General features: G+C 38.9%; 1 protein-coding gene across 3 annotated transcripts; it reads left to right on the forward strand.

Moving 5' to 3' along the window:
• The first annotated feature begins 70 nt into the window (after window positions 1-70).
• Window positions 71-20,679, forward strand: SNAP23 (synaptosome associated protein 23). 3 transcript variants are annotated; one of them, XM_021533515.3, is made up of 8 exons: window positions 71-660; window positions 8,740-8,845; window positions 9,368-9,409; window positions 10,656-10,704; window positions 11,158-11,275; window positions 14,610-14,762; window positions 15,313-15,457; window positions 17,956-20,679. In XM_021533515.3, exons 2-8 carry the CDS (start codon window positions 8,789-8,791, stop codon window positions 18,019-18,021), a joined length of 630 nt encoding a protein of 209 aa, XP_021389190.1. In that variant the 5' UTR covers window positions 71-660; window positions 8,740-8,788; the 3' UTR covers window positions 18,022-20,679. The 3 variants fall into 3 exon arrangements, with proteins under 3 accessions (XP_021389190.1, XP_021389189.1, XP_085438011.1); XM_021533514.4 differs by lacking the exon at window positions 71-660 and adding an exon at window positions 1,027-1,146; XM_085581885.1 differs by lacking the exon at window positions 71-660 and adding an exon at window positions 4,391-4,466.
• Window positions 20,680-20,822: the final 143 nt, after the last annotated feature.

Raw genomic sequence — 20,822 nt, forward strand, 5'->3', positions numbered from 1 at the left:
GGAAGGGGCCGCGCTGCACGCTGGGCGGCACGCCTGCGTGCCCGCGGGGCCTGCCGGGAAATGCAGTCCTGACCGCCGTGGACAGCCGACAGGCGAACCAACTTAATGGCGGGGGCACCAGCACCGGCCGGCTGGGGGCATTCACCAGCAGATAATGGTAATAGAGGTTATTGTTGTTGTGTGTAAATACAGCGCTTTAAACACGCTTAGTGCTACGTGTTACCGCTCTACAAATCAGACGCTGCAGACGGCGGGTATCTCAGCAGCGAGACGCTGTGGACATCACGCTGGGCAGGGCGGCTGCCCCTGGGAAATGTGCTCCAGGGACAGTTCTTAAGGCAGGAGGGGAAGGGCGCGGGCTGTGCAGTGTGCGGTAAGCCTTACTCCACTGGGACCTTTCACGAGGCCAAATTCCCCCAGATGCTGAGAGAGACAAGGGAAACCAAGACCTAGCTCTGAGAGCTCAGCAGCAGTTTCACTGGAAGAGGGGACTTTAGGAGCCACGTAAGCTGATGCTGTGAAAACTACCGGCTGCGTTTACAGTGCTTACAGTCCTACAGCAGGTGCGGGATGTGACACCAACCTCTGAGAAGAACTTATCCACACCTGAGAAGGAATATACCTCAGGAAAGGCTGCGCGGTTCAGCTGAAAAGGATGAGGTCGGTGATTGCGAACAGCAGCTTTCCCTTTCTGCCCTCCTCTCCACTGGTGACAGAAGGGGACTGACACTCATCGTCCTAGTAGAGAATAGTAACTGGAGAAAAACCCCACCGATACAAATAAGGCCGCTTCTTGACTGCACTGTTTGCTGCCGCAGCTGCGGTCGGCACGGGCGGACCGCGGGCACTGCCCAGCCGGCACTGACACCCGAGGGGCAGGGCAGCAGGCGCGGCAGCCCCGCGCGCCGCCATGCCGGGGTGGGCAGGCCGCCGTTCCCGCCCGCCGCCGTGTGAGGGCGCCGCGGGCGGCGCGTTCCTCCGCCGCACTGGGAGCGGCGGTGAGCGGGGCGGGGCGGGGCGGGCGCCGCTTCCGGGGGCGGCGGGGACGGGCGGGACATGCGAGCTTAAGGGGGCGGCCCGGCCCGGCGCGAGGCAGCGGCGGTGGGTGTGTGACGGGTTGGGCTGTGGCAGCTTGCGGCGCCCCAGGTAAGGTGTCAGGCTGTCCGTTCCGGTCCCGTCCTCCTCCGCGCCGCCTGGCGCCCTGCGGCTGCCGGGGCCGCTGTGGGGCGAGGCGGGCCTGGCCCGGTGCGGTTGCCGTCCTGTGTCGGCTGTGCTGGGTAATGGGGCGGCCGGGATCCGGGCCCGGGCCCTCCGAGCCCCCGCCTCAGCTGTGTGCGGGGAGGCCCCGTGGGCTCGCCCATACCGGGGGCGGCAGTGCCATGTCCAGGTGGTTTTTGATTGCTTGGCGAGAGCCCGTGAATTGCGCTGTTAGTAGCGTCCAGGAGAAAACCCACCTCTTGTTGCTTCTTATTAAGCTTATGTGTTGTGTCTGCTGCCTTTAGACTAATCTGTAAAATGCTGTAGTGTCAATGTAGTAAACAATAAGAATCGAAGTGCTTCTTGTGCTTCTTTCACTTGTACGTCTCAATGCCCTTGGTCCTTCTGGGAAGCTCCTAATGAGTCAGCTTTATTTTTCGCTTTTTTCCCTTTTTTCTCTTTCTGTTTCAGTTAATGTGAAGTCAGCACATGACTTGACACTCTAAGTAAACCTAAAGGAACTTCGGAAATTTCTTTATGCAACTTCTCTATTTGCCTAACTTTTCTTTTTTGTTCTCTTAGAAACGGTACTGGATGCTCAGTGTTAAGAGCTAAGGGTGCTGTTTTACTTCCTCTTCATAAACAAACATGATTCTGTGCTGTAGAGGGAACAGCTGTTTAGGGACAAAGGAAAAGCCACTTCTGTTATCAATTGCTTGCTTGATTGATCTAATTGAGCACTTAATTGCTTACTGGCAGTCTAGTAGCTAGTCTATGTGCCTGCCCTCCTCTGCTCTGCAGTTTTTGAAGTAGGTTATTATATAGTAGTTTGTGTCTTTAGGAGAAATGGAATCTGTAGTAGTTTGTGTCTTTAGGAGAAATGGAATCTCTTGCTGTCATTAAATGGATCCAAGTTTGACTGTGAATTTCTATTGGCCAGATTCTGATTTGGAGGAGGTTTCATGAGGCTTTTTCAGGGGCAAAAATGAGTTGTTGATGTGAGTGTAGAACTGAATTGCACAGAGGAGGTGGCATTGGTAGCGCCTATTCTTTGTGCTATCGCCTTTGTGCAGTGTGTTCAGGAAGCTGATAAGGGAAAGCAGGAAGCACGCCGAGTAGTGTCTTGGTCGTGGGCCCTGGCCTCTTCCTCCAGGGCCACAGATGCTTTATTCATTTTTCTTGTAGCCATAATCATCTGGAGGAGTACATTCTGGTGCCGATACCTTGTGCCTGCATTAGCTGGGCTGAATTTCAGCTAACTAGCAAGTGGGATGGTTGTTTGTGTTAAGGAAGGGTTTTAAAAAACTAAGTTTTCTGTAACGATCTAATTTTGATCTTTGTAAGCATGCACAGGAAATTAATACTTAACATTTACATATCTAAGAATATTGTTTCATTATTTTTTCAATCTTTTGGGGAAGGCAACAGCTCCCTTTACAAGAGAAGGAACTGAGAGCATCCACAATCACCTGAGGCTGCACCAATTTACTGACAGCTAAAAATGCAGCTCATGAGATAGTGGCTTCCAGTCAGTTGCTGCAACAGCTGGGTTGTACCACCAGCTAGTTCCTATCTTTGTGGTAAGAAGGCATAGACTTTATTTCTCAATCCTACTTGTAGATGTACTGGATAGGCTGTTTCCTTCTCCCCCAGTTTACAAGTTATCAGTGAAGGAGGAAGTTTGTGATATTGATTAAAAGCATAACTTCACAGGCAAAGGGATAGGTGCAAACAGAGGACCTTCAGATGGTAAGGAAGTAATTTATAGTCTGTAGCAAATGTAATTGATATAACCATTTCTGAATTGCATTCAAAATTTTGAAAGGTCTTCAGCCTGTCAGAGGTACAAAACTACTGCTTGTTAGCCAGAGATGCAGAACAAAAATCTTATTCAGGGTGGGTTTGTGAAAGTGCTAGCAATCAAAACAATATTGATCTGGTGCAAGTAGACCTGTCTGGCTTTAGGAAACTTGTCACTTTTGTTAGCCTTTCCCTGTCCAAATGTGGATAGTGTAATTGGAGTTGAACAAGCACTTTATTGGGCCTTGTGGCACCCTGCAGTTAAATTTATAAATATCAGTAAGGGTTTTGAGTACTTTGGACAGCACAGCCTTAATGTGCTGTGACTGTCATAAAACAAGGAATTAAGTTTTCTTTTTTCTTAGAGAAAATAAGCATTAGAATTGCTTCTCAGCTAAGTGCTGAAGAAAAGTATATTTAGGTCATGTAACTTGCCTACTAGAGCTTTCATTACCATGGAAGTGCCTTATATATATATAAATGTGCCTTTTTATATAAAAGTCCCAGAAGATTATTGGTATTGAAGAAAACTTGAAAATTCTGTGCAAAGTCACTGTTGTAATGGCTTTTGAACTTTGTTTGCATTGGAAACCGAGTGTGTTGGTATAAATAGTTGGCAAGTAATTCTGAATGAAAATGAAAACACTTGCAAGAAAAACCATTAGTGGTGCAGTAGAGTATTTTAGGCCAGTGAGAGAGACCACAAAAAAAGGTTTCATGTTAATTTTTTACAGCGTACTTTGGGAAGGTGGGTGGCAGAGATGATTATAATGTTGCTGGCTGCATACAGCAATGCTTTAATCTCGAGGGCCTTTCCATTCAAATGTTTTATTACCCCCCAACTTTTTAATATGCCTATCGTCAGGAAACCAGCCAGCCACTGAACTGCTGTTGCATGAAGTGATACTTCAGTAGCCTTCTGATCACAAGCTGGTATTTAAACCTGGGGGACATGGTCAGTCAGCTCACCATGGGTGTTCCTAACACTGAATTTGCTCCTCTCACTCTATGAAAGATCTGCCTTGGCAGATGTTAGCTCCCAGTTCAGTAGCTGGGGTTGGGACAGAACTCAGTGCCTGGGACTGATCCACCGCAAATGTGGCAGTGTGAGCAATGCTTTTCCCAAGCCAAAATTTGCACTGTAGGCTCACGGGATCACCCTTCTGCTAATAGAGACCTAGCCATAGCTCACATCAGTCTGTCACCTTCCAGCTTTTTCAAGTTGGACAAAGAACCCACTAAAATGCTTCAGCTGCTCTGTGAGTGTTGATTAACAAAATCAAGATCTCTAAGCCAGTGATGCTTTGAATGGATCATTATAAAATTACCCCAAAAGTGCTTGTTGTGTCCCTTGTTATTTTGCAATAACCTTTGCTTTGTCTTTTCAGTCCTCTCCAACCTAACAACTTCACATAGGAGAGTGAATTGAAAGGCTTTCAGGGTTTTTTGGAGCCATGACTAAATGCATAGTAAGTGGAAAAAAGGCTGTGCAGACATAAGTTTTTCCTCTTTTCCAGGAGATAGAAGTAACTTAAGTTTAATCCATCCTCAACTGGCTTGGGCAGCAATGTCGTAGTTATGTATTATAGTGATGAACTTGTGGGATAGCTTAGCCCAACATAAGTAATCTTGTGAAGAGATGTAAAGCTTTAGGTTGGAATTGGAGTTTCAAAGAACTCTTTCTATTTTGCACAATCTCCCAAATAAAGTATGGCATTAAAAATTTGTGTTTATTTCCTTGCTGCTCTGGTTTCTCAAGGGCCTTCCTTTTTATAAGGCAGTGATAGTTAAAGTAACGAATGTGTTGTAATCTGTTTTCTAGCAGAAAAGTATAATGAGCCCAGTTACCTCAAGAAAGTATATTTTTGTAGCAAGTTTAATTTTGTATACTCTGCAGGTATCAGGCCTTCCTATGAAAGGGACAGAAGGGGAGTTGAACTGAGCAAATACTGCAGAAAACTGATAAAAGAAAGTAAACAAAGCTGACATCACAGCCTTCCTTAAAGGAGTACTGCTTTGTCTTAAGATGCATTAGATTCTTGTTTAAAGCTTGCCCCTCTAGAAAGAAAATTAAAAATAGCAGAATATTGTTATAATTATGAAATATCTTTGTAGGCTGCTGTCTTCTTTATTTTTTACTTTGGCTGTTTTGTGGCTAGGATTTTTTAAATGGTAGGAGAGGGAAGGCAAAGAAAATAGACATTGAGCATCAGTATTAAAATAAATGCTTGCCTTAGCAAATGTTATCTAACAAATGTTATCATAGCCATATCAAGTTTTTCTGTCTGTATATTTTGACTTATATTGAGTAATCTTAGTGCCTTATAAGTAATTTTGTCATATACCATTAACACTGAAGCTAGATACCTCAAAGGATCTACTTTGTAGGATCTTTATGATTCTTAGGCAGAAAGATGGGTGAACAAGTATCTTTTTGGTATGTATGTATACTGTGTTCTGTTGGAACAGCTGAGTTATTTCAATAAAAATGGCCTCATCTGGACTGTTAAAATTTCTTTTGAGGTATCTTTCATTAACGGTACCTGCTATGTTCAGCTATTCCAATTAGGCCTGCAGCTATTGTGTGTGTATTTACATCTTCGGAAACAGCCTATTTTGGAAATGTTTTGTTTGTTTTAAATTAGTGTTGTGTGCTTTTTTTTAATGTTTTTAAGCTGCTGTGTGGTGGGAAGTTTTTATTCCCTAGCAAATGTGTTTTCCTATTCTGCCTTATGGCACTAATTGCCTCTGCAGAGCTACTGTGTAGGTTGTGTCTGTGCTTATAAAAGCAGTGCTGCAAACTAGCAGGAATAAAACTATGGTTTTTTTGAGTCTAATGCATTTGGCCTGGATATTCAACTTAAAACAGATATTACAATCACTAATTTGAAGAGCATGCTTTCTTATGCCTGCCTTAATAAGAAAATCTTAATATGTCTTTCTTTACATACTCTTATGGCAATGTCTGAAAAGTGGAGGTGGGTAAACTTGCTGGGAAATCTAGAGAAAAAAAGAAAAAAATGTTCCGTCACTTTTCAGTGACATAAGACCTCAGGAAATTATCAGAAAAATTCAGCAAATAGCTGAACCCTTTATCTTTGAGGAAAGGTTGTCAGAATATTTCTCTTAACTAAGTGTTCTGAATGGTTTTACTCACACAGGTAATTTATCCCCACAATTATGAGCCATCACTTTAAATTATGGTTTCATCTCAAGAGGCAAAGCACTACAGGTGTCCAAATATGAGCATCAGAAGATAAGCACATGCATAACTCAGCTTTGAAGAATCCTGGAAGTAATCTTTTTTCCCTGCTGTGTTGGAAGGGTTTTTCCTCTGTATCTTGAAGCTGTATTTCTTTATTGGTGGGTCAGTTTATAAGTTTCAATACCAAATACTACTAATTTAGGGCAAAAGTGAGTGGAATGCTGTGCATTTCTATAGAACTTTTTGCTGGCTGACACTGGAGCTACTTGGGAAGATGTGAGCAAGCTAGGAGAACACAAAGCCTGTCTGTCAGCTGTTGGAACTGGTTTGCTGGTGACACAAAGCTGGGAGGAGTGGCTGGTACCCCGGAGGGCTGTGCAGCCCTTGAGAAGGCCCTCGACAGGCTGGAGAGATGGGCAGGGAAGAGCTGTCTGAAATCCAGCCAGGGCAAATGCAGGGTCCTGCACCTGGGAAGAACAACCCCAGGCACCAGCACAGGCTGGGGCTGGCTGCTGGAGAGCAGCTCTGCCAGGAGGGACACGGGGGTTCCAGTGGACAACAGAGCCCTTGCTGCCCTTGTGGCCGAGAAGGCCTGTGGGAACCTGGAGTTCATCAGGAAGAGCACTGCCAGCAGGGCCAGGGAGGTGATCCTGCCCCTCTGCTCAGCCCTGGTGAGGGCATATGTGCAGTGCTGTGTCCAGTTCTGGGCTCCTCAGTACAAGAGAGACATGGAGCTCCTGGGGTGGGGCCAGCAAAGGGCTACAAAGATAATTAAGAGACTTGGAGCATCTCTTATGAGGAAAGGCTGAGGAGGCTGGGCCTGCTCAGCCTTGAGAAGAGAACTGAGAGGAGACTTCATCAGTGTCTATCAGTGTCTCAAGGGAGGGTGTCAGAGGATGGATCTCTCTCTCACTCTCCTTAGTGGTGCCAAGCAACAGGACAAGAGGCAAAGGGCAGAAACTGATGCACAGGAACTTCCACCTGAAAAAACTTCTTTACTGTGCAGGTGACTGAGCACCAGAACAGGTTGCCCAGAGATGTTGCTTAATCTAATTCAGTGAAAATAGGTACTTTCCTTCCTGTCCCAGGTTTACTGGTACTTAGGTGTGCAAATTAGCTTGAAGGGCATTCCCAAATACAAAGCTGGGACTGTCTCAGATAAACCTTATGAAAGGAGCTTGGGCCTGTGAATGAAAAGATAATTCACTGATAATACACTGAAATTGGACTACTGAAAATAGTTATTTTGAGGCCTTCTGTGAGAATTTCTTGATTTTTTTTTTGTATGATATCAAAAACTAACTTGCATTGACATCTACTTTAGAGAAATCTCCTAGAGCCATAGTCTCAGGCTATGCTAGGTGCTGAAGAGCAAACCTGCTGAAATAGTCTTTCAATCTTGAAGAACTTCAGCTGTAATGGATTTAGGTGTCTTGATTTCAGTTCACCATCAGTTATGCACACATCCTGTGAAGAGCTGTGGGGTAACAGCTGGACAAATCTGCATAAATTTACCCTCCTAGGAACAATTCTAAAATACTGATCTTGTAGAGGGAAAATGAGTCAAGTCAAGCAGGATGTTTGGAATTATATCCATGAGTTACATGGACTTCATTGCAAGCTACTCATGTGAAAGATCAAGGATTAGTTGAAAATTAAGGGGGAAAACTTTTGAGGGAAAAATATCCTTATTTCTCAGCTTATATGCTATTTTATTAAATTCTTGTATAGCCTATGAGTTCTGTTTTTCCATTGCTGGGAGTGCTGACTTTATTATCATTCCTGCAACAAAAATGCAGACTCTTGGCTCTGAAAAACCTGTCTCTGATAGGAGTACACTTATTGATGGGATTGCTAATTCATCTTGTATTTTAGGCAAAATAAATATCTTCTGTTTTTAGCAAAAGGTGTACCATGGTGTTTTGGGACTTCAGTTATGACCCTGTGCTTATTATGGGCAAGGCAGATCGGGAAATGTTTGCTACAGTTACAGACATACCAGTTAAAACCTTTGTGGAGCCTTTTACATTTGAGAAATTCAGCATGCAATAACAACCATTTCTAGAGTATTACTTGGGGTCATTTGAGGTAGTGTTTCACCTGTGAAAATGTTTCCCCTTTTTCTGGCTGTTGAAATTCTGTAATGGAAATGGAAGAACTCTTAATGCTTATACTAATAACTTAAATGTCTTAATTTATTTCTAGATTACTGGGCATACTAATGTGTTTTTCCAGCATGAAGAAGTTTATTATTTTAAGACCTTATTTCCTGGTTTTTGCCTAACTAACCTTAGAATTTTTTAAAAACTGTTTAGGATGCCAAATATTGGGAAAAAACCTGCTTCATATACTGATTCTTCCTATATTTCCTTTAGCACCTCAGTTAGGTCATACCAGCTAAATAATTATTTTAGTGTCTTGTAGTCCTAATTACTATGCAGAATAAAATGTATAGGCTATTATTCTTTTAATTTCTTTCAACTCAAAATACTGATGAAAGGATAATTCTGATGCTTACTTGGTATCTGTTACTACAGGGGGAAGGTGTCCTTTAACGTGATTACTTACAAGTAGTATTTCCTCATCATGGATGAGCTATCACCTGAAGAAATTCAGCTGAGGGCCAACCAGGTCACTGATGAGGTAAATATTATAAAAAGACATCTGGGATTACAGTGTTTGTCTGACAAGATTAGAATAGCTTTTAAAAACAAAGACAGGATAATGATTCTGCAAGGTTATAGCTGATGTTTTAAATTTTTGCTTTAGCTGGTGAATACTGGAGTGAAGACTATTCCTAAAAATAAGAATGAATTTTAAAGTCACTTACTTAACTGAGTGCTGATCACTCAGTCCTGTTACTGGTATGATAGAATTTGGTTACCTACAGCGTTGTTAATCATATTGATATTTCATGTCTTTCTTATTTAACTAAAATGCTTTTGAATATGTTATCTTTTATAAGACTTTCCAATGGGATACGAAAAATAATAGCAAGGACTAAAAACCAAGGAAAATTAATGTGCTGCCACTATGAGCATGTTGTGGCATGTAATAAATATAGACAAGGTGATGAACATTTTGTATAGTACTGGCAGAGAAGACTTTCAGATACTGATGTATATATAAGTCATTAATGCACTCATTTTAAAATTCTCTTTCTAGTCTTTGGAAAGCACAAGGAGGATTCTTGGCTTGGCCATTGAGGTAAGAAAAAGCTTTTGAATTCTTTGGATTTATTAAGTATAAAAAGTGGCATGTTAACTGTAATTTTAAACAGTCTTTTGTCTTTCTCAAGACACACACACTTCATCATTAGCTTTAATTCAGTAGTAGCATTAGAATGACATAACCTTCATGATTTTCACATTCTGTCAGATTACATAAGAATCAATATCCTTTTTGCCTGTTTTAAGCAAAAGGATCTGATCTCCAAATGCTACAGATTAGTTGTAGAAAGTCTTCTGATGGTCAGTTATGTCTTTGGCTGCTGCAAAATTTGCTTTCATGACATTTTTCATCTGTATTTCAGCTCACTTGTCTATGAACAGTGTGGAAATGTTTCACTGCTGAGGACAGTAGGGCTCAGCTGGATGGGGTAGTTGAGTATGACTGCTCTTGTTCAATGAAGTAATTCTATGTACATCATCTTACAATCTGTTCATCAGTTTTAACTGATAAGAAAACTCTTAACACCCTTTTACATGATTTGGGACAAATCTGTATTTTGGGTTTATCAAAGTGAAGTATGAGGAATCTACTCCTCTGCACAGTTTTGGCTTGCTGAAGGTGCTGCTGTTATCAGTGAGCCATTTGAATCACTGTGGCCTGATGAATACTTCACACACAAGTGTTAAGTACATGTCGTGAGTCAACATAATTTCTCTTGGTGTCATAGTTTGCTGATTCATTCTATGCTGCCAGTTTACAGTAAAGCATGGGTACAACTTGCATGCTAGATTCAAGACTGAGCCAGCAGAGAGCTCTGCTGTTGTGTATTCCTCACTGCTAAATTCTTAGAAAAGGTTTTGCAGGCTTTGTATTGCTTGCTTTCATTCTGGCTCCCAGGACTAAAGGCCTTGTAAGCCCTTTTGAAGGATGTAGGGATAAATGAACCAAATGCTAGTTCTCAAAATGAAGCATGGCTAGGTTTACTTTCTAGCTAGACATTGTCACAGTTCAATCTGAGTATTGCAGTAAATTTTATCATTTTGTTGTAATATAAGAAAAACCTAACAAAAAATGCAATAAAAACTACACTAATTGAAATAGGCTGATAAGCACCTTAACTAACTCAGCTTGTAATTTGAGACTTCTAATAGCTTTACTACAGAACTTATTTCAAGTGCAGTGTTTTATTATAAACTTGGTTGGATTTCAAATTTACTATCCAGACCTTCTGATTTTGCACTGCAATCTCATTTTATATCTGCAACTAAATTTCTTTCTACAGTCCCAGGATGTTGGCATCAAAACTATTACCATGCTGGATGAGCAAGGAGGTAAGTTCTTCCCTAACACTAAAAATCAGTATTAGAATGTAATGAGTGTAAGAAAAGAATGGTTATAGAAGAGTTGTTGCTGGAATGAAAGGCATATTTGAAAGTATAGTATTTAAAAGAGGTTTTAAAGTAGTTAAGAGGTAATTATAGTTACAATGTAATACAGCTCTGCTACAGAAGCTGCTTTTTTTCCACTATGGTATGAATGTAACTAGCTGCATTTATTCTAATAGCAACAGAAATGCTGCTCTGAAGATGGGGAAGATATTTGCAAAATAGTAACCAAAACATCTCCTTGAATATCTTTCTTAAAAAAAATCCTAGAAGGCAGAAAGAAAAAAGTCAAGTCTTCATATAAAGATAGAAGTGAAATTTGTTCCTGCTATAAAGAAATGTTAATTTTCCCCACCTTCCCCAATCCATGTTTAGTCAGGTTACTTGTTTCTCTTCTAGAACAACTAAATCGTATAGAAGAAGGCATGGACCAGATAAATAAGGACATGAGAGAAGCTGAGAAGACACTGACAGAGCTCAACAAATGTTGTGGGCTCTGTGTCTGTCCTTGTAACAGGTCAGTTATATTGGTACTTGGGCCTGGAGTCTAGAATATTCCCAATCTCTACTGTACCAGGAAATATTAACTAATAAAAGAGCTAATTAAAAAATACTGAATCTCTACCAAAGTTGATTGCTCTGGTTTGCAGAGCTACATTTCTTTTAAAATTCTATGAGAGTAACTGAAGCCTACTTGTATCTAACCATAGATCATGCCCTTTTACTATAAATATTGCATCCTGCACAGTTGTGTCCAAATCTCTTTAAGGCTTCTATTTAGTAGCAGACTATCAATGTCCATGCAAATGAGACCAAATTGGACTGAAAATAGCTATATGTGTCTGTGTGTTAGAAATTTGATTCCAAAAGTCATTTTTTCACAACAATACTTTTGTACTAATTTAAAAGCAAGACAACTTATTCATGCTTTAGGGAAGGTGAGAATAGGAGAACAGAGCAGACAGTGGTGTTAAAGCTTTAATCTTTTCACTAGTAATTACATAAATTCTTGCAGACCTGCTTCACAGTACCTTTATAACATCAGTGTTATGGCTGCCATATCTAAGACAGCTGAGAAATCTAATCTTTAGTATGGCACTTGATTTTTACTTTTAAACAAATAAACAGCCTGAACAATGTCAGAATTATTTTTGATGGTGTCCTAGCTTTAGCTTTAAGCAGTAAAGTATCAAATTGTTTGTGTTAATTGCATGTGATCATAGCCCATCCAAACAAAAGAAGTGTAAATTGAGCATGGTGACTGAAGTGACTAGTGGGTGCATTTGTTGTTTTTTGCTCTTTGGCATGAGAAAATCAATTATTCAAGGGAGAAGTAGCAGAAGTTTTGGTAAAAATTCCTTGGAGTAGCTGAGTCTACTAAGCCAACAGAATAGTATTTTAAGGGTCATTTAGGATAGATATGAATGTGACTTCTAAGGCTGAAAATCTTAGTGCCTTAGTCTCTGAAAATGCAGCTGTCCTGACTTCTGGGTAGGTGTGCTTACTGCTCTATATTAGTTGCCTCAAGCTGGTGGACTTAAAGTATTTTCATACACTCAGTCTCTGTTTTCTGTAGTTGATAGTCTTATTTCACTAAAGCTAAGCATCTTATTGACACTGAGCAAGCTCAGAATTTGTGAGCTCCTGTGGCACTCCCCAGTACACAGATAATGAGAACAGAAAGTTGTGTACCAAATTGGACAGTAATGTACGGAAATAAATGGGTAAGTAGAGGGCAGCAAAGAATATATCTCATATTTCATATATCTATTGGTACACCAACCTTTTTTTCAGTGCCAGATTTATTTGTCAACCAGTTACCTCCACAGCTTTTCATATTTTTCATAAAAGCATAAAGCTAAATAAGCTAAATCAGAACACTTGCTGAGTTATTGGGGTTTTTTTAATTTCTCCTAGGTTTAAATTATTTATAAAAGCTTTGTCAAAACCAAAAATACTGGCAGTTTTGTTATGCAATCTATGTACTATTAACAATTTACCTTTTTGTTGATCTTTACTACTTTCTTCTCCATTCTCTCCTAACACTGATGCTTGCTTTCTAAAAATGAAGACTAGGATAAGAAGCTGTATTCATTTAAACTGGTGAAAGTGGATTTTAGGACAAGGTCAGTGTTAGTAGTGCAGACGCATATTTAACCAGCTGTCTGAAGTGATGTTTCTTGCATTTGTGCTTGCATGTGCATGATGTCTGTCTGCATGTGATTTTCCTTGTGATTGTGATGTTTTTTAATACTGACATGAATAGGAAACATCCATTGCTACAGAGTATTATTAGCTGTAGAAGTGGTGAGCAGCTGCTTGAGCCATTGCTGGTTTGACAGGTTGTGTAAATTGCCTTAATTTTCCAGAAATGAAACCTGAGAAATGTGAATGTATAGTAATTTCAAAAACAGCTCTTAAAAGCAGCTGATGAGAACTTTTCTTCTTAACTGTGCATACTTTGAACAATAATTCTTTCTGGCTGTCTACTTCACAGGTGCAACTAGTCTTCAGGCCACTTCTTTTTTATTAATAAAGTCCCCACAGTTGCCTCTGGCACCTAAAACTTTGATCCTCCAGAAGCAAATCATACAAAGATCTCTTCTGGTTATGGCTTTAGTATAAATGAGATTAAAAATAACTCTCAATCTAGTTACAGTAGACTTAGAGATCTTTAGGCCCATGTGTGTGCAAGAAGCTAGAATTGACTAGTTTAGGTTTCTTCTGGGTACTTTGGGTACGATATTTCCATTATGAATGGCGAAATTATTCTATTTTTTTTTCTCTCAATGTATTTATTCTAGATTATGTCTCATAGGTCAGATCCTACAGGAAGTAATTTCCCATCTTGAATACATAAACAGCGGTAGAATGAAGGGGAATATTTGTTCATTACAGCTGATTTCACAACTCTTCAAATGTATAACATCCAGGTTACTGAAAGTTACCATATCTCTAGAAATTGACTGCCTGTTTGACTAACTTGCAAAGTTAGATGTATTGAGACACTACAGATTTCCCTTCACAGGTGTCTAAAGAAGCAGAAAAATGGCAGTGTCTGGATTATCTAGCTTAAACCTGAAAATGCCATAAAACAAGATGAACATGAAAATATTCTCAAAATAAGTTCATCAGGATTCATGAGAACCTGTTAGGTCTTCTTCCCCTGATGCTTTTGTGGCTCTGTGATTCTTGAGATTGCTTTGTGTCAGTATGCTTTCTTAATTTTTTTTCTCCTATGAATTACATGGAAAAAGTATAATGGTGAGTTGGTTTATTGGTTTAATGGAGTTAGTACAATTAAATTGCAGAATGAAAGAGCTACTTAAACATGATTACTGTTTGTTCATAATCAAAGTTAACATGAGAAATATTAACTTCTGTTGCCAAGTAATTTTTTAATGTTTGATAAAAAAAATAGTAGCAATTAATGATTTTCTTGCATAGTATAGGTTTGAGGGAGTTTTTGCATTCATCCTTTCTTGCTGAAAGGTTACTAGTCTTGTCTTTAGAATAACTCCTGTTATAAGTGCAAGTATTTTATGACAGGGTAAGCTTTCCTGTGACTGTCATAAGCTTCTTTCTTCTGATCAAGTATTGCTTTACGCAATTACTGTTCTTTTATTAAAGCTTAAGACCAAAGTAATTACTGCCCTTAGAGTAACTCAGTTATGTTTGTACTATCAAGATACAAAAACTTGTATTATACAGACAAAGTTTTAGCTGTACCAAATTTAATCTCTTTTGGGCACAAGACAAATGTTTCTGAAAACTCTGGATTAATACTGAATTTCAGTCAGGAAGCCGTATTTCTGATGTAGTGGTTCAGATTTTTTATTTTTATGGTATAGAACAAAGAACTTTGAGGCCAGCAAAGCATACAGAGCAACCTGGGGAGATGGAACTGAGAACTCAGCAGATCATGTGATATCCATGCAACCAAGAAGCATAAATCAGCAGCAGCCTCAGACTTCTGGAAGACCAAGCGGTGGATATATTACAAGGTTTGCTAGTTCATATTCCTCAATCTCAAATGCACAAATCCTGTTACTAGTTGTTGGCTTCTTTCAGATGCATTTTAGCTCAAGTTGCTAAATAGAAAATTTTACTATTGTCTGGAGGAATCATTGTGTCTTAGGAGATGGCAGACACCTACACTTTAAGTATTGTAGTGCTCATCCTACACTACTTTTTTTTTATGTAGTGGTGGTATGGTCAGTCTGTTGCTGGATGTGAGAACTATAAGGCTTAGTATTTGGTTATTGAGGGGATTTAAAAATATTGAGGTCTATTACTGTCATAAAGTATATTTGAGAGAAACTCGCATCTTAAACTTCAGGGAACTATTTTAATTTTTAAGGCTATTTTTGTAGTAGTGGCTAGCTTAGTACTTTTTTTGGTGAATTCTTGCTTGAAATACAGGGAGTTTTAAAAGGGGAAAAACATACCTTTGAATGCATAGTGCAACAAACAGTCAAGTTCTACTAGAGTAAATCTATGCTAGATAAAAGCAAGTTCTTGATTCTTGAAACATGGTCTTAATTATTTGAACAGGATAACCAATGATGCCAGAGAAGATGAAATGGATGAAAATCTTACTCAAGTTGGAAACATTCTTGGGAATTTGAAAAACATGGCTTTGGATATGGGCAATGAGATTGATGCCCAGAATAAGCAAATAGACCGGATAAATATAAAGGTAAATGTCAAAGGTGTACTCTGCTCTGAATTCAAAGGTTGTATCTCTGAGGTTATTAGGAATGTGCTCACTGTATTTGCAGCAAATATGTGGTAAGGTTATGCCATCCTCTTGGTTGCAGTGATTGAACAAGAGATACACCTTGATACATATAGGGTATATAGCTTAGAATTCAAATGCTTGAGTGTTAGGGAACCTAAATATACAGCACAGATCCACTGCTTACTCTGAAAATTAATAAACTTCATGGGATCAAAAGTATAGAAATTTACTGGAGGTCTACCTGGGGGATTGTTGCTTGCAGGAAACTTTTTTCTTGTAGGGAATAGGTATTTTTAACAATAGCAAGGGTTTTCTGGAATTTCTAGAAAGTCACTATAATGAGTGTAAAGTAAAACACAAGTTATTCATTGCCCTAATTCCTGTGGACAAATTAATATTGGATCTGGGGAGAGTTTGGAATAATCGAGTTTGTAGGTGCATGGTGAAATGGTCTGCAAATTAAGTTAGTTACTGTAACTTCCTTTTTTTCTATATAATTTTATTACTTAAGTGTCAGCTTCTCCAAACAAATTAACCAAACATAAGTATGTTTCGGAGAGGTTTCTTTCAAAGGGCAGCTTAATGAGAATGCTAAGTCTATTTTAGAAATATCCATATTCTGAAATGAGTAGAAGTTATCTTATAGGCATCCTGGTTGAGGAAAGAAAAACCTTTAATGAATAGCATATATTAAAGATTTCAAAAAGTATAAGTGAACACTGATTACTGTGAAATTATAGTATTAAGACAAAATGGGATTTTAAAAATCTCACTCAAATGTTGCAGTAGGGTTAAAAGCAAGAGGAACAGAATTCCTCTGGTTTGACAAAAATGCTGGTTACACCTGTGTCAGCAGCTCAATTTTGCCTAGTAATTTAGTATTGATAATGCAAATCAACATGATTATATGGAGGATGCCTTAACTGTTCCCTGAAACTGCACATCTGATTACCATGTTAAAAAAGTCAGATAGTTTGAAGTACACTAGAAAATTTCTTGGAGTTTAAAATGAGGTGTGAAATTCTTGTAACTTACAAAGAAGACTGAAAACTGCCTGGTCAAATAAACTGCAACTGGGAATTACTGTTTTTAATGATAGTGTTTCTAGTAAATTCAAGCATCTCTTTTGGCCTGATGCTCTTTTGGTTTAGTGATTTGAATAAATCTTGTTGATCAAGTCTTACTAATTATTAAAATATGGTGTATACAAGTTAGAATTGCTTTGCAGACCACAATAAAAATGAAAGTTCAGTTCCTGGCTTTGAGACTGGCAACTTGCCTCAGGATATTTAAATTAATCCTTCTATGCAGATAACTTCTTAAATATAGTGAACAGTATGGAAACCAAACCAAATGTTGTCTGTGAATCTCTAAACAATATCATGTAAAGAAACAAAGAGCAGTACTAAGCTTAACTTCAGACTATAATTGATTCTTCTATTTTTTAAGAATTCTGAGTCACCTGGGAAATAGTCTTGACTGGGTGACTTTTGGTAGTATTATGCAAAACTCCTAGTCTGAAGAAACCCATAATGAAACTTACATTACTGGCTTTTTCTTAGAAGATGATCTAGTAACTAGATTAGTGTTTCCAAAGTGTTGTTAACAGATTAGAGTCTCCCTTTTCCGTAGCAGGTTTCTGTCCCTCCCCTCCCTTTGACCCAAAAGGGGAAGGAAGGGAGTGGGAGGGAAGGACTTGAAATGCAAGTGTGCTCTGCCCAGCCCATTTCAAGACATGGGTGTGAAATAGCTAATACTTGGCACAGGTTGAACTTCTTTAGGAGTTCCACTCCTAAAGGTGAGGGCAGAGGCTGGTTTTGTGCATATTACACTTCCTGCACATTGCCCACAGCACACTGCATAATTGGGGAATTACTTACAAACTCCTTATCATACCTTTCAGTAAAACTGTATTTTGACATTTGTTCAACCTAAATACTGTGACCTGACTTTTTCTGCTTTAAACAATACTAAAATCTAATGCATGTTTTAAAAATACCATATTGTTACAGCACTAGTACATTGGAGAAGATGTGAATAAAAACTATGGATTTGCACTAAGCAAAATAAATCTTACTTCATGCCTGTAGGCCTAGTTTTGACTATTACTTCTAGTTCAGAACAATCTTGTTGCTCTGTAGAGGTTCATGAGATGTCTAAACACTGGGAGAGAATTTTTATTTCCTTGTTTTGTTAACATGCTTACTGACCAGCTGAGGCAAGCTGCTGTGTTTTGAAAGCCAGCTAAAGAGTAAAACATTTTTATCTTGGTTATTTCTGTCAAAATTGACAGCATATACTGTCTAGGGGAAAAAAATTACTTCCAGCATAGAGAGATTGCTCCACTTCTCTCTACCACAGTGATGATACCTTGTGATTCAGAAGTTCACTCAGTTTGAATTTTTAAATTGTTTTGCATCCAGTCTGCAAATGACCTGTGAATTTCTCTCTTTCAGGCCGATACAAACAGGGACCGAATTGAGCAAGCGAACATCAGAGCCAAGAAACTAATTGAAAATTAAAGCCTGCTGTCATTGTTCAATGGCAGTCTCTCCAGCTGCAAGCCACCATATTCATGGATCTGTGAAACTTCTATTCTGAAATAAGAGGGGCTGGGACAAATGAAGCAGTACCCCTTCTGTAGGGATTAGTTTTCTTTCATTGCTTCATGTAAACATGGCCTTGACTCCAAGAAAGCAGCCAACTTCCTTCTATTCATCTGCCTTCACTTTCTTTAAACTGCTCAGGGCTAAAAGTGTTAGGGCTTTGAGAATCTTCTTGCATGTTCCCAGTTTCTTTTTTTTTCTTTTTTTTCTTTCCCCTGCACTGGAGATTCAGTCCTTTATTTAAGTTGAACAAGCAGGGTAACCTGAATTCACAGTTGTGGAAAGTTGGAGAGGGCACTTTGCACTGTTTGAAATACCTCATAAGTTGAGTGTCTTCACTAAAATAGGGACTAGGTGAATGTTGTCCGATTTGTATCTAGCATCTAACCATAGTTTTACAATCCAAACAACATGATTAGTTTGGAGTTGAATTTGTGGATCACAGAATTGAAGAGGCCCATTACTTACAGCTTGTGGGTTGAGGGCTTTAAAACACTTCCTAACCACATGAACTTTAAGGTAATGGTAGCCAGAGGGATATACAGGTTTCCATTTCTTTACTGTAAATTGACATCAGTTTGGAGGCCATGACTAATCATGCTGCATTGTTCTGATAGTATTTGTCGTGTGTATATACACATCTGATCTAAGCCCTATGCACACAAGTAGAAGAAGATAAAACTATCTCCCTAAGGTATTTATTTGATGGAAATTTTACACCCCTCATCTAAAAGCTAACTTTTAAGTGTTTGAGTGAGGCATCTGAACTGGAAGAAACTGAGTAGAAAAGCATGCAGTTTCCTTGCATCCCATATCTTATTCTCTTTTGGCCAGTTTTCACTGGAGTTCAGATTATCCTTTCTCCAGTGCAAAATAATGATTGAGATCTGGTGCAGAGTTTGCTCTCAGCAGTGACTTTGGGGATGCTTCTAAAACCCACCAAAATGAGAGAAGCTTATTGTGAAGTTTCTTTGTCACAAGTCTGGAGGAAGCAGTAGCTATTTATGAACTGTATGCTAGTTCTAAATAAACTAGTTCTAAATAGATTCCTGACTGGTTTATTATTGCAGATGTTGGGACTGGCAATTGGAAATACTACATATCCAAGTTTCTTGCAAATAGTGTTCTTAGTCTGTTGCAGAATAGAGGAGTTCCTTACCAGGTGAAGTAAACCACTCTCCTGTGAAGAAAAATAGTTTGGTTTTACTGTAATATAAAAAGAAAAAAGATTTTCTTGAAATCTTGATAATAATTAAATTCTAAGTGACTTAGACTATTTTGACTCCACCCAGCAATATATTATGCCTGTTTTAAAGTTGAAAATTATGCTTTGGACTAACCTGTGATACTCAGTGTTGGATGGCAAAAATGTTCAAACCAAACTGATTGGACGAATAATTAAAAGTAATAGCATTATGGGGTGGTTTTTTGAAGGACAGTCCACAAATGCCCTGTAGCCACTAATACTGAATCCCAGAGTCAGAGATGACACTAATCCACTAAAATGCAGGGCGGTGTTTGTTAAGTGTTCCATTTTCTTTTTAGTATAAACACAGTCAGTCTTATCCAGTATATTTTCAGTTGGCTCCCAGGACAACTTGATAGTTAAAATAAAAAGAACCAAAACCAACAACTACACGCACAACAACCCACTAAACAAAAACCCAACCAAACAAAAAAACCCCAAACAACTGACCAAAGGATGGGGCAGCTGCATGTAAAACTAGGCCAGTGGCAGTTTGCCTTATGTGAATACGGTATAGTCATTTTTAGGGGACTAGATACTTGAATAGTGTGGGTTGGCTCCTCTCTAGCTTCTAGTAATTGTTGGAATGCTAATGAATTTCAAAAGCTTACTAGCTGCCCAATCAGTAAATGAAGATAATATGCTTAAAAATGCAAGTGGAAAAGAAGTACTTTTAAGAACATTGTATAGTAAACTTTGAATAGCCACCTGCATAGGGACTTTGTATGCCCTTTTTTCCTTCTTAAAAATTTCAAATTAACCTAAGGAATATTTGCTGCTAGTTGTGAGAGCAAAAGTATATGTTATTTAATTATGATTGTCTCCTGGAACAGAAGACTGAAGTGGTTACCTTATTCTGCTTACACAGTGCAAGCCTGCTTTGTAGCATTTGGACAAACATCATTATGTTCTTCTCCCTTGCTGTTGCAAGTTCTTTTCCTTGGCTTGCTTAATCTCTAACAATAAATGAGCATGTTGTCTGATAAAATGCTGTGATTGGTATATCAAAGCTGTAATATTGCAGTGAATACCACACAAAATTTCTGAGACTCTTGAGTGTTATCTGAGTATCAATACTATTTTCTGATGCAGCAAGAGCCAAACCTGTGAAGGAGTTGGTGCCTTTATGTTAGTCAAAAACAGTTTGCTTCTTGGATGTCTTACTGTTGTCTATAGAACAGATGCTTAATTTCCATATCTATGGTATGCAATTGACACTTGTACATCTTTGTATGTCTAAATGCTATTAAGAATGAAGGTTTACAGTTTCTGCTTTTGATTGTTAAACTATATATTGTGCACAAAAAATACATACTTTTATAACTGAATGTGTTTTAAAACTATTTGCTCTAGAAATGTCTTTGTTTAGTTTCCTGTCCTTGAAAAACTTGGCAGAACTAGTTGCTACTATGCAACTAGGAAGTTCCTAATCTATTTTTATTTCACAGAAATCCCAGTGTTAAAAAAAGAA

This window comes from Lonchura striata, chromosome 5 (genome assembly GCF_050655825.1).
Source record: "Lonchura striata isolate lonStrDom1 chromosome 5, ASM5065582v1, whole genome shotgun sequence".
Taxonomy (NCBI): domain Eukaryota; kingdom Metazoa; phylum Chordata; class Aves; order Passeriformes; family Estrildidae; genus Lonchura; species Lonchura striata.